This window comes from Solanum verrucosum, unplaced genomic scaffold, assembly GCF_900185275.1.
Source record: "Solanum verrucosum unplaced genomic scaffold, falcon-dt-bn FXZP01000273.1, whole genome shotgun sequence".
NCBI classification, from domain to species: Eukaryota; Viridiplantae; Streptophyta; class Magnoliopsida; order Solanales; family Solanaceae; genus Solanum; species Solanum verrucosum.
Genome location: NW_026020163.1, coordinates 567,538 through 583,835, shown reverse-complemented (window position 1 = coordinate 583,835; position 16,298 = coordinate 567,538). Strand labels below are relative to the sequence as shown.

The 16,298-nt window shown below is 34.1% G+C and overlaps 3 protein-coding genes across 3 annotated transcripts in view; 1 reads left to right on the top strand and 2 right to left on the bottom strand.

Moving 5' to 3' along the window:
- The window catches only part of LOC125828676 (receptor-like protein 9DC3), a 75,461-nt gene that overhangs the window by 7,991 nt on the left and 51,172 nt on the right, over positions 1-16,298 (bottom strand). The gene's annotated exons all lie outside the window — the stretch shown is intronic.
- On the bottom strand, positions 1,068-6,680 carry LOC125828675 (uncharacterized). Its single transcript, XM_049508005.1, has 15 exons — positions 6,221-6,680; positions 5,421-5,597; positions 5,202-5,326; positions 4,985-5,123; positions 4,353-4,502; positions 4,212-4,265; positions 3,988-4,083; positions 3,821-3,880; positions 3,657-3,731; positions 3,515-3,568; positions 3,301-3,402; positions 2,557-3,195; positions 2,311-2,409; positions 1,935-2,042; positions 1,068-1,406 (listed from the first exon to the last, which is right to left on the bottom strand). The coding sequence occupies exons 1-15, from the start codon at positions 6,641-6,643 to the stop codon at positions 1,257-1,259; spliced, it is 2,451 nt and encodes an 816-aa protein (XP_049363962.1). The 5' UTR covers positions 6,644-6,680; the 3' UTR covers positions 1,068-1,256.
- On the top strand, positions 9,315-12,010 carry LOC125828678 (scarecrow-like protein 3). The gene is made up of 2 exons (XM_049508010.1): positions 9,315-9,726; positions 10,221-12,010. The coding sequence occupies exon 2, from the start codon at positions 10,403-10,405 to the stop codon at positions 11,807-11,809; it is 1,407 nt and encodes a 468-aa protein (XP_049363967.1). The 5' UTR covers positions 9,315-9,726; positions 10,221-10,402; the 3' UTR covers positions 11,810-12,010.

The following is a 16,298-nucleotide window of genomic DNA, read 5'->3' as shown; positions in this document are numbered from 1 at the left end:
GAAATTCTCAAAAAAATCTTATTAGCCGGTGGTACGGTCGTGAGAAAGAGTATTCCTTATATTGTTCTTCTTTATTGTCAGAAAGAGGAAGTACAAAAACTCAATTGTCCTTCTAAATACAAACCATGGTTTTGCAAATTATATTGTTGTTACGATAGCTTAGTGCTTATTGAGGTTTTTGATAGCCATGTTCGTGATTACAAGCAACAGATACTTTTGCTATGGAACCCTTCCACGAGAGAATCAATAGTACTTCCCCGTCCAGAATTTCCACCATGGCCCTATTGTACATGGGGATTGGGATATGACTCAACTAGGGATGACTATAAGATCCTTAAGATTGATGAGAAATCAGGAAGTGAAATTCTCGGATTGAAAAGTGATTCTTGGAAAGTAACGGATAAACATCCTACCGCCATTCACCCTATCTTAACACTTACCGACTCTTTGGTATTTGTGCATGGGGCATTTCATTGGATTGGTCTTTTTTTGGCGGGTAAATTTTTTGGGTGATTTCATTTAGTATTTCAGATGAGATGTATAGAGAGATACCGTTGCCAGAACAAATGTACTATTCTGGCAGAAGTAACAAACGGGGTGTTTCATCATTGGGAGAAATGCTTTGTGCTTATTCTCGTCATAAATCGCATAAGGAACATTTTAAGATTTGGGTTATGAAAGAGTATGGCGTCAAAGAATCTTGGACTAAAGTATTTAATATACAAGTTACCTGTCTTTGTTCACCAGTCGTACCAAAATATAGGTTTTCGGATGGAGATGTGCTACTCTGCTGCATACATTTGGAACCTCGTTCTTATGTCTTTAGGACATCCAAAGGACCATTTGGATTATGTCTTCAATCTGGTGCCACTCAAATAGGATTCGTTTATACAGGAAGTTTGATATTTCCAAAATTAGTTGATTAGTATTTGCTTATGGATGATCTAGACATTTTCTTGCTTTTATGGTAATCGTGTTACAACCTATTTATGTGTTTTCATATCGTAAATTGAACTCTCTAGTGCACCCTGCAAGCAGGTTTATAGCAAATTTAAGAACGAAAAATATGAAGAGAAAGAATCGCTCTGCTTTTTCGAATTAAAATTTACTCTCTTGACGTTATTGTTCTACAATAAATTAGGGCAAAAAACACAACTAAAATTGCATGATCCAATATGAAGAATAAAAATGCACATTTTCTGTTTCTCTGATTTTTACTTTTGACAAAATTGGGAAGACGAAAGTTAGTTTTCACTTTACTTCCAAGCTTTTCTCCCTCGAAATTGTTTGCCAGCACGCGCCTGCTTTCTCTTTTTCTCGATCTTAGATTTTGCAACCTTGGATCTCTTTGCTGCTAATGGCATGCGTTTTTGGTGCTCTTTTTGCTGATTGCTTGAACCACCCGTCTGCAAAATTAAAACGCAGATGTTATCACATCATCCAAATCACAAGTGCATTTCATTAGAAGGGTAACCTTTTTAATACTAAAGATCCACATGTTTTTTGCGCGAAATGAGGACCTTAGTTCAAGCAAGTGCCAGTTATGTGAGATGTGAAAGCAAGAGATGGAAATTTGAAAGAGAGAGAACAGGGTAGGAAGGGAAAGAGATGAAGTCCTGTGTGACTGGGTACGGGAAAGCAGGAAGAAGTGTGGCTTTCAAAGTCTACGAAAACAATAGCTTGTGGAAAGAACGTTAAGATGTCTTTAAATTCTACAGATCTTATAACATTTATAATGCATAAAGGAAGTAGATGCAAAGTGTGCTTCGGGATATCCTTATTAAATGCTGAGTTGCCCATTCTTAGAAAGAAAGGAAATAGGTAAGTAGCTCGTAACTTGGCCAATAGTAAGAAAAAGCTGGGTAATAAAGAGAAATTTAGAAATATGCAATGCTAAGCTCATGCAATGAAATCATGTGCAAAAAATAAAGTACCTTCTTCTTTTTCAGAGCAGTTTTAGCTTGGTATCTCCCTCTATCCTCTCTACCAGCCCGAATGATTGCCAGTCTCTCTTCCTTGCTAAGCTTCTTTCGTATGTTAGCCTAACGAGTAGAAATAATAACATAAGATGCATCTTGTTAGGGCAGAAGATTGCAATTAACAAGAAATAAAACACTCACTCCTACAGTAAATCAAACAAAAGGGGACAAAACTATGTCCAGTGATCAGCTTAACATGGGAGAAGCATTTTGCTTTTGTTTTTCTCCCTCTTTGATAGTGAGGGAAGTATTTTCTTCTGAACCAACTCGTGATTCCAAATACAATAGTGACTGCAGAAGAATAATGCTGTAAAAGTGCAAGGCACCTAACCTCAAGTTTAGCAGCATCAACTCTTTTTGTACTAATTTGGTCTGAGCTGGGAAGCTTAAATCCATGTTGTGCTAAAACTGTTCTCGCGTCATTTTTCGCCTGATGAGCAAAATCAGAGAAATGTTACAGAAAAAACGATATACACGTTTGTAGGAGGAAGCTCAGGACACAAGAAGTTGTTAAGTCAAAGAACATAAATGTAGTATTCATTGCAAGTGGGCTTCAGTTTCTTCAGAATCAGCATACCTTGAGTTCTTTGATTCTTTTGAAGTCCTCATTAGATAAAATACCATCCTCCATATTCAGGGAGTTAGGTTCCATGTTCGCCCCTGCTAATTTCTTTAAAGCACGAAGGCTATTACTAGCAGCATTTACATCAATCTCAGATATTTTCCGTTTTGTTCCTTTAGAGACCTTTTCGTCCACATCATCCTCTTCAGAAGCCCAGCTATTGTTATCCTGCATTATATCGCCATCAACACCCTCTTCTTCATCATCACTCTCATCATCTTCAGTAGCTGATGCACTATCAATTGCATCATCATCTTCTGAAAATTCTTCAGCAGCTTGCGATTTGTTATCTTCATCACTATCACATTCATCATCAATTTCATGATCATCACCAGATTCATTGTCAGAAGCATCATCTCCATCTTTTTCACAATTGGCATCCTCTTCGCCTGGGTTAACATCATCATCACTTTGATCATCATGGTCAGACAAGCCAACAGACCCCTCCTCTACATCATCATCACTGTCCTCCTGATCCAGCAACTCAATGCCAGGAACACTGCTGGCAACACTAACCTCACCAAATGCCTTAGGCCTTGCTTTTGGGTTAGTAGGGCGCCCTCTGTCCTTCTTAACTAGAAGTGAAGGGCAAACCTGCAAGCAATTTTTGCGAATGTTGAACCAAATAAAATTTCACTGATTCTTAGCATGCATATTTAAGGCGAGAGGGAGAGAGGGAAAGAGGGAAATTCTTTATACCTCTCTGAACAAAGTAAGAAGCGATCGAGCCGATGCAGAAACTGCCTTCTCATTCGATTTTTTATACAACACGAGGTCTTGTAGCAAATCTTCTGTCATCAACTAAAACAAAAAAGATGAAATAACAAAAGTTGTGATTATATGAACAAGTAAAACAGTATATAATAATTAACTAGTACTTAATAAATGACAAATACTTGGAGAAACATTGTACCAAAGGCATGCGTAAGCATATTTCTCGGATTACATTAAGTCCGACAGATATAGCCTGCAAATGTAAAATACAGATACAGAATGAATATTATTTGTGTACAACATATATGATCCTAATGAGATATGAATGTCATATTGGATACCTCAGGCCTTGAACGGTCATGCACAAACTGATTGACTACTTGTTTAAATAATGGTTCAACAGCATCAGGAGGCACCTGTCAAAATAAGATAACATCTGAGGAGGAGAAGACTAGCAAGTTTAACAACAGAAAAAAAAAGAAATTGCAGAACAAAAACACCGTACCATATCATGACATGCCTGAACCGCTGCAGCAAGCAAATTTGTCACATCACGCTGATGGGGCTGCAATTATAAGGACACCCACACACCAACCTTAAGTATGAATGTGAAAGTACAATACCAAAAGAAATATCAACTGTAATGCCAAAGGAAATTTCATAATTAGATACCTGAACATATCTCTGAAGGTAAGGATAGAAGTTCAACAAAATCAAGTGATGGAGCCCAACTGTTCGGGCAATTACTTTCATCAACATCATTTTAACCTGGAAGGGGCCAAGAAATGAACAAATATGTAATTTTAAGTGATGGCTCCCAAAGTAAATACTACACTGGAAAGTCCATTCCAGCTTCACCAATGCAAAACAACAGGAAGTAAAGAGAGGTAATCTACCTCAAACCTCTCATTGCAAGTCTGAAGACGTGAGAAAAGCTTTTCAGCAAATCCCTGCAAGAAAATATATACTATAGGTATCGTTTCCAAAGATTCCAAATCACAAAGACTGAATCATGGAGTACTAAGAACTAAAAAAACCTGAGCATCCTTTAAGTGGTTTAATGGGGAATAATAACTAGTGTTGTTATTTTCAGATTGCAAGCGCTGCTGCTTCTTCATGCTGCGGACGGCACGCTGCAACTTTGCTTGCTTTTTCTTTTTGCTGGACGATGTACCCTTATTATTTGCCTAGACGTGCAAGTAGTCGTAAGTACAACAGATTTGATGAATATTTACCTCTACGGAGGACAAACTTGCATCACTCTCTTGAGAGTTTGAACAAAGTTAAGTATTGAAAGATAGAGACACCAGAAGTAAGTTGTTTTAATATTCAAAGATCAGAATATGGGAACTCATTATTCCACTCCAACACAGAAGGATCAGATCAAAGTGCAAACACTCATCTGCATGTTTTCCAGCCTAAAACTGGAGTGCACTACATCTTGAACAGACTTGTTATTCTATACGCATGCCAAATAAGTTCAATAATCACATTGAACTAAGAAAATAAAGAGTGAAACAAATATGCTCACATGGATCAAAAACCATTTAATGAATGACGCACATTAGAATTATAAACCATTCACTGTAATCACTAGTGCAGGCATTATTGCTCCACAGATGCGTATTATATAAGGAATGCCCATAGAGGATTTAATATGAGAACCAACCTTATAAATAGCCTCTTTATTTAGCAAAACCTGAGGCTGATTGGCTGTCTGCTCATCTTCACTATCTGCCATATCACTATCTGAGTCATCTTCAATTTTCTCATAATCAAGAAGAAAGGATAAAGAGGCAATCATAATCCTGAGAATTTGAACAAGTACAAAAAGTTTTAGTTGCAAAGGGTGAATGCAGTGAGCAACTATTAGCAACAAAGCCTACCTCGATGATGAATGAAAGCATGCCGAGCATATAGCATTTGCTGTTCTATCATCAAACCACACCCTTCTTCGATGAAGCTCACAAAGTGTGATCAGTGATCTTTTTGCTTTTGCTTCATCCTCTTGCTATCACATTTTAGTAACCACAAATAAACAGAATTTTAACCTTCAACCAAAAAGAAATTCACAAGGCATTACAAAAAAAAAGGTAGAACCAAACCTGTAGCAAAGCAAACAAAATATTCTGAAGTGCCCGATTTTTCGTATCATTCTTGTGCTTCTGATTCATACGCCTAATACTATGGATAATATGAGAGAAAGCCAATTTTCTCAAAACCCTATCCCCCAGAGTTTGGAGCTCCATGAACAATGCAAGTGTCTCCCCAATGTCAACAATCTGAAATAAAACACAACATTAATACTGATCTTCATTGGTTCCTTGTTTAATTTGTCGGGTAATATGTCATCAATGTTGATCTACATTAGGTCCGTCCTTGTTTAATTTGTCGGGTAATATTTCACCAATGTTTGTCTACTTTAGTTCCTTAACCATCTGATTACAAGGTATTCAATTATTCCATCGTGGCTAACACACATATCAAGTGAACTTTCCATTACTATGTGATGCACAAATTATTGCAATATTTTAAATAATCATGGTTAACTATCCACAGAATACCTGCTACCTACCACCAACACAACTATCGAGCAACTCCGTCCACCAAGCTTGGACAAATAGAAAGAAATCACAAACTAATTTTTGCCTCAGATGGGATTTGGACCTTGAGAGCTCAGGGTTCTCAACTCACTTCATTGAGCACTAAGCTCACACAATTGGGTGCTTGATGCACAGGTTATTGCAAGATATATCAAATTGAGGAGCAACTGCTTTAAAATTTACTAAACAAGCCAAAATTAAACAACGAGCTCAATCTAACAGCATCACATATAAAACAAAACGGATGCATTAGTACTTTATATTCAATTCAATACAAAAAATATCAAATTGAGGAGCAATACCTTTCGATTAACGAGTAAAATCAAAGCTTGAGTAACATGAACACGTAGTCCAGAAGGCAAAGTCCGAGCCGAAGAACGAAGCAACTGAGCTAACTCTTTAGGGAAATTAACAAGCTTTTTAGGATTAAACGGAGTTACATGTGATAAAAACATAGCACGGTCACCTAAGTCCTTAGAAACAGTCGGGTCAGTTGATACACCGCTAAGGGAAGTGAAATTTAGTGCTGCTTGTTGTTCGAAGAGATCCATGGACGACTTGAATTGATTGTATACTAATGTTAGTTCAGCTTCGTATCCTTCTGGATCGCATTTCATCTTTGATTGTAGAGTTGGTAAGCTTAGTTTTTCCGATGTTAGACCTGAGGCTGCTATTCCTTCCGCCGTCAGCTCCGACGACGCGTGACGGCCGGAAATTGGAGACATGATGGCCGGAGAATATGTTCGTGTGTGGGGAAGAAGAACCCTTGTAAAACCCTAGAAATTGAGGTTGAAGACTGATAAGAGGGGTAGATATGTACTTCTTTAATATGAAAAGGGTATTTTGGTCTACAAAGTACAACTACATAAAGCACAAAAGATTAAAAAAAACTCGTTCTTTATGTTTGGTTTGAGCATGCATTGATGTTTGATACTTTTTTTATAACAACAAGTACGGTTCAAAATCAAACCGAAATTGATAACTCAAATCGAAAAAAAATTATTGATTTATTGGTAATAGGTTATTGGTTTAGCGTTTTCGATTATGATTTTGATTTTTTTAATTATCGAATTATCGATTCTTAACGGTAATGTTTGATATTCTTATGCATGATTCATTTGGTTTGTTACCTTGTTTTTAAGTATTTTTTAATGGATTTTTTGTGTCAAATCTTTACAGGTAAACCGATAACAATCAATAATTGATAACTGATAAGCCAATAGCTAAATAGTTCTATAACAGTTTAGCATATCTACGAACCAATAAACTTCAAAATCAAACCGAATTAATCAATACACCTCCCTAATAACAACGATGTTTGGGTCATTTTATGCTCACCTCAATTAATTTCATGTAATATGTGTTAGGACAAATAACATAAATCTCACTAGTTTATAGTCTAATTATGTGTCCTTCTTGTGAATTTTTTAAAATTATCATTGTGTCAAAATTTGGTCCAGATATAATGTATAAAAGTGGATTCGCATTTATCCAGGACACACTAACTCTTTCACTTGCCTCTTTTTCTATGTATTTGATATCCTAAACACATGTATCCACTATGATTTGCATGTATTTAGAATACAATGACTCTCTCGCTTGTCTCCCTCCTATCTCGCTTGCCGCTCTCTTTGTATCTGTATTTGAGTCCATAATCCTTTCAATTGTTATAAACACATCTAATTAATGTGAAATTCGTGGACATATTTGATATTTGAAGTTTATGAATTTCTTCAATAATTTCAAATTAATTTGCAGTAATAGTAAAAGTTATGATCAATTTTTATACATTTTTTAATTTTAATACTTATACAAAATATGAGCAAAAATTACTAAATTCCCGAAAAATTCATACCTAGAACTTAGAATCCACCCATTTCTACAAGTTAATAGGGCTCGTGTAAATAGCCCATATATGCAAATAAAAGCAGTCCTAGGAATTGAAAGAGTGTAGGTAGTGGGCTCAAAAGCCCATAACTAAATTCAAATCCAAACCAAACTTAATTAATTAGGTGGCATCTTTAACATGTAAACGTGGCTATTCTTTCAACACTAGAAAAATAATTGGAATTAGAGTCAAAATTTGAAATTTATGAATTCAAAATTCTAATATGTTTATGTATATTTAATGAATAATTTTAAATAAATACAAAATTTAAACTAAAATTTCTGAATTCGATTGAACCTGCTATCCCGCCCCTAGAAAAAGTGTTTAGTTTGCATCCACTTTCCCATAGATTTGAAAAACCATCCAAATTTTCAATTTATTTTTTATGGCTAAAAGTTCAACAAGTGGATGACAAAACCATAAATGGTGGAGTCTACATTTGGCTTTTTCTTTAACTCATTTGCCTCTTTGTCTTGTTATTAATAGGACAAAAGAAGATAAATATCAATTTGAAAAGTATTTTGGCTTATATTACACAAACAAACAAAACATTACTTGCCATTCCCACTATTATCCACTAAGAAACAAAAGGAAATGATGGTATTTTCCCTTGTTTTTGTTAGGGCATGTTTGGACTCAACTAGTTTTTTAAGAATATTTAGAGTCTTTTTTTAGCCACCCTTTGATTCCCTATACATCTTATGTCATGACAAACATACAACCAAAAAGTTGTTCCACAAATTTCCCTTTGAGGTGAAGAAAAAAAGTGGTGGAGAGATGGGGGATGGGTTTTTAATAGTGTATTTTATTTATTTTTTGTTTGATAATTGATATTGTATTAGAACTTGATTTATTTAAATTTATATTTCATAAGCTACTTAATTAGTACTTCTTTGTACCTAAAATATGAATTCAAGATGTCTGATTAAAAGATTTGATTAAGCTCTTTTTTCAACGCATTGTCATATACTCAAGTATGAGTAATAATTAAAGGTAATCACTATGCAACAAAGAAACTTATCTTTTCCCCTCTTTTAAGGATTAAAGTTACGTTTTTTCTGTGTAGAAAGAAGAATTTCGAATTAAACAATTTAACTAGTTTTTCTTCTTTATACAAAGAAAAAGATCATGTTCAACGATTACCTCAAACTATATTAGTTTATTATGATAAAAGATGAAAATCACGATAAAATAGATAGAAATTAACTTGAAAGGTGAAAATGTCTATAACTAATTAATAGGCATATAGGGGTTTAACTTTATACAAAACATAGTCATTTAAGCAATCTATACATTAACGAATTACTCATAAACTAACTTAACATGAAAAAAATGAAATAAAATCAGTGTGAGGTTTATTGCGTTGTGGTTTTAGTATATAGTAATAGTAGAGACACTTAATATGTCTATGATTAAGTTTGCATTGAAAATATTGAATTCAGATAAATCCGTTATATCGAAATAATGAGTGGGGTGGGGTGGGGGGTTGTTGAGACTTGATAGAAATTTTGGAAAAACTAATAAAAGCTGAACACAAAGAGCCAAAAAAGGTAGCTCATTTTCTCACAAATTCCATGTTCTTCAGAAATGAAAAAAGACAAGTGCAAAAACAGTAAGGACAAAAACTACTCCCACGCCATTTTCGACAAACGTAGCCATGAAGAAACTCTTTCAAAACCTGACACAACAACACATATCCTCCACCTCTTTCTCTTTTTAATTTAACCCCAGAAATCCCAATTCCTCATTCATTTTCCTCTCTCTTTTTCCTTCTTTAACAGCAACTTGAAAAAAAGCAAGAATCTTGTTTTCTCAGTAAAGAAAGCGAGTGTTGTGAGGATTTGTTTTGGTCTTTTTTTTTGTGGGGTTTTGATGATTTGAGTAAACAATGAAAGGAACTTTTGGTTCTTCCTCTATTTGGTGAGTTCTTGCCAAGATTTCATTTTTATCAATTCAAGTTTCTGTTTTTCTGCTGAGTTTTTGAAATTTGGACTGAAATGATTGTTGGTTTTGATTCTTTTCCTTGTTTCACCTGTTTTTAGTATTGTGTACAGTTGAACATGCTCTCTCTGTCACTCTGTTTGTCTTTTTTCACCTATTAGCTCTTCTACATACTTTGTGAAAACTTCCTAAATTTGTCACTTCTGTTCTGCTTTTATTATGTTCTCTGTTTGGTGATTGTGAACAACTGAGCCAAGATTTCATTTTTACCAATTCAAGTTTCTGTTTTTCTGCTGAGTTTTTGAAATTTGGATTGAAATAGATGTTGGTTCAGATTTTTTTTTTGTTTCACCTGTTTTTACTGTAACATCCAGTTTAATACCTCTGTAACAACTTCCTTGTGTTGTCTTGATTTGGTTTATTAGGAAATTCTGTGTCTTGATTCAAGATTCCTTTTTTTTACTTCTTTGTAGGAGCTCCCACCCTTTTACTTCCCTTGACTAGAACTCACAACCTTAGGGTTGAGGTGAGGGGTGTTTACAATCCGAACAAGTCCCTCTTTTTTTTTTTTCCATTCAACCACTTTGAGGTATGTGAGTTTTTTTTTTTTGTTGGGGAAACCAATAACTCCTTGTTGTGATTCAGTTTTGTGACAATGTTACAAGATGATGGTTCTTCATCTGTGACCTCATCATCACCTATTCAAATATTTCCAATGATGTCTGTATCACCTAGCTTTGGTTCATCAAGTCAGTGGCTTAAGGAGCTGAAATCTGAAGAAAGAGGGTTGTATTTGATACATCTTTTGCTTGCTTGTGCTAATCATGTTGCTGCTGGTAGCCTTGAGAATGCTAATATAGCACTTGACCATATTTCCCAACTTGCATCTCCTAGTGGAGATACTATGCAAAGGATTGCTTCATATTTTACTGAGGCTATAGCTGATAGGATTCTCAGGAGTTGGCCTGGTCTTTATAAGGCGTTGCGTTCGACTAAGTTATCGGTTGTCTCAGAAGAAATTCTTGTTAGGAAGATGTTTTTCGAGATCTTTCCGTTCTTGAAGGTTGCGTTTGTGGTCACAAATCAAGCTATAATTGAAGCTATGGAAGGTGAGAAGATGGTTCATATTGTCGATCTTAATGCTGCTGAACCTCTGCAATGGCGTGCGTTGCTTCAGGACTTGAGTGCGCGTCCTGAAGGACCGCCCCATTTGCGCATTACTGGGGTTCATCAGCAAAAAGAGGTGTTAGATCAAATGGCACATGTGCTTACTCAAGAAGCAGAAAAACTGGATATCCCTTTTCAGTTCAATCAAGTAGTTAGCAGATTGGAAGATCTTGATGTTGAGAAACTTCGCGTGAAAACGGGGGAGGCTCTTGGGATTAGTTCAGTTATGCAATTGCACACCCTTCTTGCCCATGATAATGAAAAGAGGTCTCCCTTGCCTTTTAAGCATTCAAATGGTGTTAACTTGCACAGGGCACTAGTCAACCAAAATACTTTAGGGGAATTTCTTGAAAAAGATATGGCAAATGGTTGCAGTCCAAGCAATGACACAGCTTCTTCGTCCCCGCTATGTTCAACTGGTTCAACAAAGATGGATAGTTTCCTCAATGCTTTGTGGGGTTTATCACCAAAAGTCATGGTGGTAACAGAACAAGATTCTAACCATAATGGGACAACTCTTATGGAGAGGCTATCGGAGTCGTTACATTTTTATGCTGCATTATTCGATTGTCTTGAATCGACATTGCCAAGAACATCATTAGAGAGATTAAAGGTGGAAAAGATGTTATTAGGTGAGGAGATTAGAAACATTATAGCATGTGAAGGGATCGAACGAAAGGAGAGGCATGAAAAGCTCGAAAAGTGGTTCCAAAGATTCGACACATCTGGTTTTGGGAATGTGCCTTTGAGTTATTATGCTATGTTGCAGGCAAGAAGGTTGTTGCAGAGTTACAGTTGTGAAGGATACAAGATCAAAGAAGAGAATGGTTGCGTGGTGATATGTTGGCAGGATCGAGCACTTTTCTCAGTGTCGTCTTGGCGATGTAGGAAGTGAGACTAAACTTAGTTTTCATTGTAATGTTTTAGATTTATCTCTTCCTTTTGTTGTTGTAACATAATGTGTAGAACTCCAGTTAGTGAGACATTTTGTTGTCATCTTTTTTGATCTCATGTGATAAGTTTCTCAATAGTGTTTAGATTTCCATTTTGATATGGATCAATAAAGATGATGTTCTCTAAAAGTTTCTTGTATGAAGTCATATTTTCTTGTTGTGTTTGTTATTTGTACGTTGGTTGAATCCATCGACAAACACCTAAAGTTGACACAATTTCTTAGTTGAGACTTGTATTGTTTAAGCACATGTAGTAGGGTCCAAATGTGCCATTTTGACACTTTTCGTTGATTTGGTAAGTTGCGTGTTTTTCACCTGTTTCAGTCATCGGAATTCAAAAAGTTCTCTTCTTTTTTTTTTTACTTATTAATTTCTTTTTTGATGTGTACACACGATATTCATCTTTAGTAATTAATATTCTAAATGGTGATTTAGTCATTGGATATCCATTTCCTTCTGTGACAAAATGAACATGTCACCTTCTTTTTCATTTTCAGTAGATGAGATTAAGTTGAAAGGTATTATCGCAGTGCTTCTTTTTTGTAAACCTTGTTCTTTCAAATAAAATTACCTTTTTGGGTGTCCTTACGTACATGAGTCAGACTATTGTTTCGTTACTTGCTATGTATCCGATAACTCTATCCATCGGGATGATATTTTTAATTATCCTAAGGTTCTACTAGGCATAGGCCTAAATCATCAAATGTCTAACAGGCCACCCTAATTTGAGATTTCTTCAACTAAATTGGGCCTGTCTGGTTTTTGTTACAGGATGGGCCTAATTGGTAACCCAGTTGACATGTTTAACAATTATATACTTTATAGGCATCGTCTATAGCAAAACATAGAAAGTTTAAAATATGATTCTAATCATTCTTCTCAAAACGCTCTAGCACGATGGATTGGGGAAGGAGAAGTCCGCAAAATAATCCAACACGATTAAAAAGTTACCTTTATTTCATGAGATCCTTGAATCAATCACGACTACTATTATAAAGAGGGGGAACGAACTTTTGCATAGGAACATATTGGGAGTCGTCATCTTCTTTCTGATTGTGACAAGTATTTAAGTGTTCGAACAAATCTATTGATTGTCTCGTTATAACATAAAAATAGGGAAGGGATTCTTCGTCTAACGCTCTTGATTTTTCTCCCGCTAGAGAATTAGAACGGTATATTAAAAACTTATTTAGCATTTGGTAGGATGTGTTCATTGGAGTAGATCCCAAAACCAACACTAAAATGGATAGATGTTCGGATGACCCCAAAATCAACACAATTTGAGAACACACGTAAAAAAATAATTAAAACTTGAGTTTAAAATGTTTAATAGAAACACTTTACTATAGGTTGAGAAGTTCACTCGAAACAAAATATAATTCGAATGTCCAAATAAAATTTACTGATAAATTTGAGAGGTTTATCAATGTATTCCTTCTATTATCTATTACAATATTAGTACTACATCAAGCAGTAAAAAAAAAAAAACCATGAAATATTTTTTTTTTTTTAACAAAACTATAGTATAATGCCATAATTGGGAAAGTGTAGTTTGTTAAATGAGTGTCTCAAACTAGCCATTCATATCACATATATCTATCAGTCTCTTTACTATTGACACACATAAAGAGGAAATAAAACAAAAGCACCCTCAACCTTATGGTGCAAGTAGTAATTTTTTCATTTGCTAGATAAAAGATGCCATGTGAGTATTGTACTACATGGAATAATGTTTGTACCTTGATATGGCAATTGGCAAATGAGAAATTATTCAATTTGATAATTTTATTTTATATTTTATATAGACACACTTGTTTTAGTAAAAAAAATGTTGTGAATATAACAAATTGACATTTTATGTCTCTGATTTAATAGTTTAATGATCAAGAGGTCACAATTTAATTTGCATTGAATGTCACACATCAGAAATAATGTGAACAAAAAATTTGTCAAATACATGATTTTATAAAATATTGAAAAATGAATAATTTAATTTGATATTATATTCATAAAAATAATATAATTTAGTACGACATATTATGTAATTATATATAACATAATTATTCAAACAAGTGTTAGTGACGTTTTTGTATATTGTCTGGTTAAATCTTTCTAGTCTATATAATAAATAAGTATGTAAAAATATCTTATCAGTACAATGGAAAAGAAAAGCTTACGTAAATCATTAATATCCTATAATATTTATATTATTCAACAATTCCTTTTCACACGTGGTAGATGTGCATTCGGCAAAAATAATAAAAATGTGCGTAATCTAATTCGAGTACAAGTGGTATAAAAGAAAGATATTGCGCTACATGCTTAAATATTTGTACTTTACATTGGTATATATTAGAACTTTAGCATATGAATTTTGTATTTAAGAAGTCTACCTTGATAATTAATATCATATGTTATTGATAAACAATTTTCTTTCATACATGGGAGATATATATTCGATAGAAATTATAAAAATGTGTATAATCTGATCAAAATATAGGTATACAAGTATTCTATTGCACTATATGCTTATATGCTTGAACTTAATTTACCTTGGTAGGTATTAAAACTTTACCTTCGTCAATATCAATTTTTTCTCTCTATATTTGAAAAACGATAAAATACGCTTATTATGAAATAATATATACATCAACCGTCCAAATTCCAAAAAATTTATTAGTGTCATTTTGAATATTATTCAATCAACAAATCTTTCTTGTCTATTTAGTACATAAAAAACTCTATCAATGTGATCAAAGAAAAGAAAAGTTTGCGTGTTTCATTTAATATCCTACAATATTTCTAATGATAAACAATGTTTTTTCTTACGTGGGAGACATAAATTTGATAAAAAGTAACAAAGATGAGTGTAATCTGATTGGGGCAAAAATATTATAGAAAAAAAATATTGCACTATATACTTAAACGTTCAAAAAAATATTGCACTACGTGTTTAAAGGGTTGTACTTAATTTACATGGGTAGGTATTAAAACTCGACATTTGTCAATATCAAATTTCTCTTTATATATTAAAACAAATTATGATATATTTATAACATAAAACAAACATTCAAATAAACTATTAATAACGTTTGTATATCATCCAACCAGACCTTCCTCGTCCATCTAATAAGTACATAAAAAAACTTATCAAAATGTAATAAAATGAAGAACAAATTATATCAATACACTTTTCTTTTACACGTGTAAGACACACATACAACGAAAATAACAAAAATACATATAACCTAATTGGAGCCTCATTATTAAAAAAAACACATTGCACTACATGCTTAAACACTTATACTTTACATTGATAGGTATTGAAATTTGACATTTGTCAATATCAAATTCTATTCCACACCATTAAAAGATGTGGTGCGGTGGATGAAATTGCTCATTTCTTAATCAAATGTTTCATAATTGAGCCAGGGGTGTAGAGAGTTCGTTAGTAGGACCACTACCCCCTGAATTGAGCCCTACCCGACGAGAATTTGTGTGACATAGGTATGACAAAATTCTTAGCTAGCGTTTGGCTATAAATTTTCAAATATTTTTGGCAAATATTATTTGAGTGAAAATTTGGGTGAAATTTCATCATGTGTCTGACTATAGTATTTGGGAAACATATTTCACTTTTTAGAAAAAATATAATTTATACCAATAAGTTTTAAAAACTATCAAAACTAACCATAAGTTTGTATTACAAGTCAATTAGATCTTCGTTGCAACAAATAACAAGTAGTGTTCATGACACTAGAGCAATGTGATAGTTTGGAGTGAGTGCAACAAACATCATTCCATACATCGTGAAGTAGACAAAGCACATGACTTTGTTAGCCTGAGCCGATTGTTCATCAACAATCATATCATCACTTTCATATTCACTGAATATTTCATAACTACTTTAGTGGTTACGTAAAAAATTATGTAATACAACGTAAACAACTACTATAAAAGGTGTTTTTTGTAAAAGATAAAAGTTTGGTGTAAAATATCAATTTTTAAAAGATCCCAAATAATGAGATTTGGCTCAAATACTAGAAAAAACTAGTATTTGGGAATTTGGGATATTTGTCAAAAATATTTGCCAAATAATGACAAATTGTATGGACAAACACTATTTGCCAAATTTTTCCCCAAATATTACTTGAAAAATCTATGGCCGGGTCCTTAGTAGAGAGCACAACCCCAAGAATGGGGCCATATTCGATACAAATATGCAAGCCATGGGTATGAAAAAAAAACTTAGTAGGGAGCACTACCTCTCGAATGAGGCCCTACTCAGCGTAAATCTGTGAGCCATAGGTACAAAAAAATCCTCAATAGGGAGCTCTATTGCCACGAATGAGGCCCTACCCGATGCGAATCCGCAAGATGCCATAGGTATTGATATTCCTTAGTAGGGCGCTACCCTTGAAATGGAGCCAT

Excerpts from the sequence above, each read along its gene's own strand:
- LOC125828678 (XM_049508010.1), top strand. The coding sequence starts at position 10,403 with ATGTTACAAGATGATGGTTCTTCATCTGTGACCTCATCATCACCTATT.
- LOC125828675 (XM_049508005.1), bottom strand. The coding sequence starts at position 6,643 with ATGTCTCCAATTTCCGGCCGTCACGCGTCGTCGGAGCTGACGGCGGAA. Across the intron at positions 3,732-3,820 it reads TTCAGGCATGTCATGATATG|GTGCCTCCTGATGCTGTTGA; the intron begins GTACGGTGTTTT and ends TTATTTTGACAG. Across the intron at positions 1,407-1,934 it reads CTGCTCTGAAAAAGAAGAAG|ACGGGTGGTTCAAGCAATCA; the intron begins GTACTTTATTTT and ends TTAATTTTGCAG.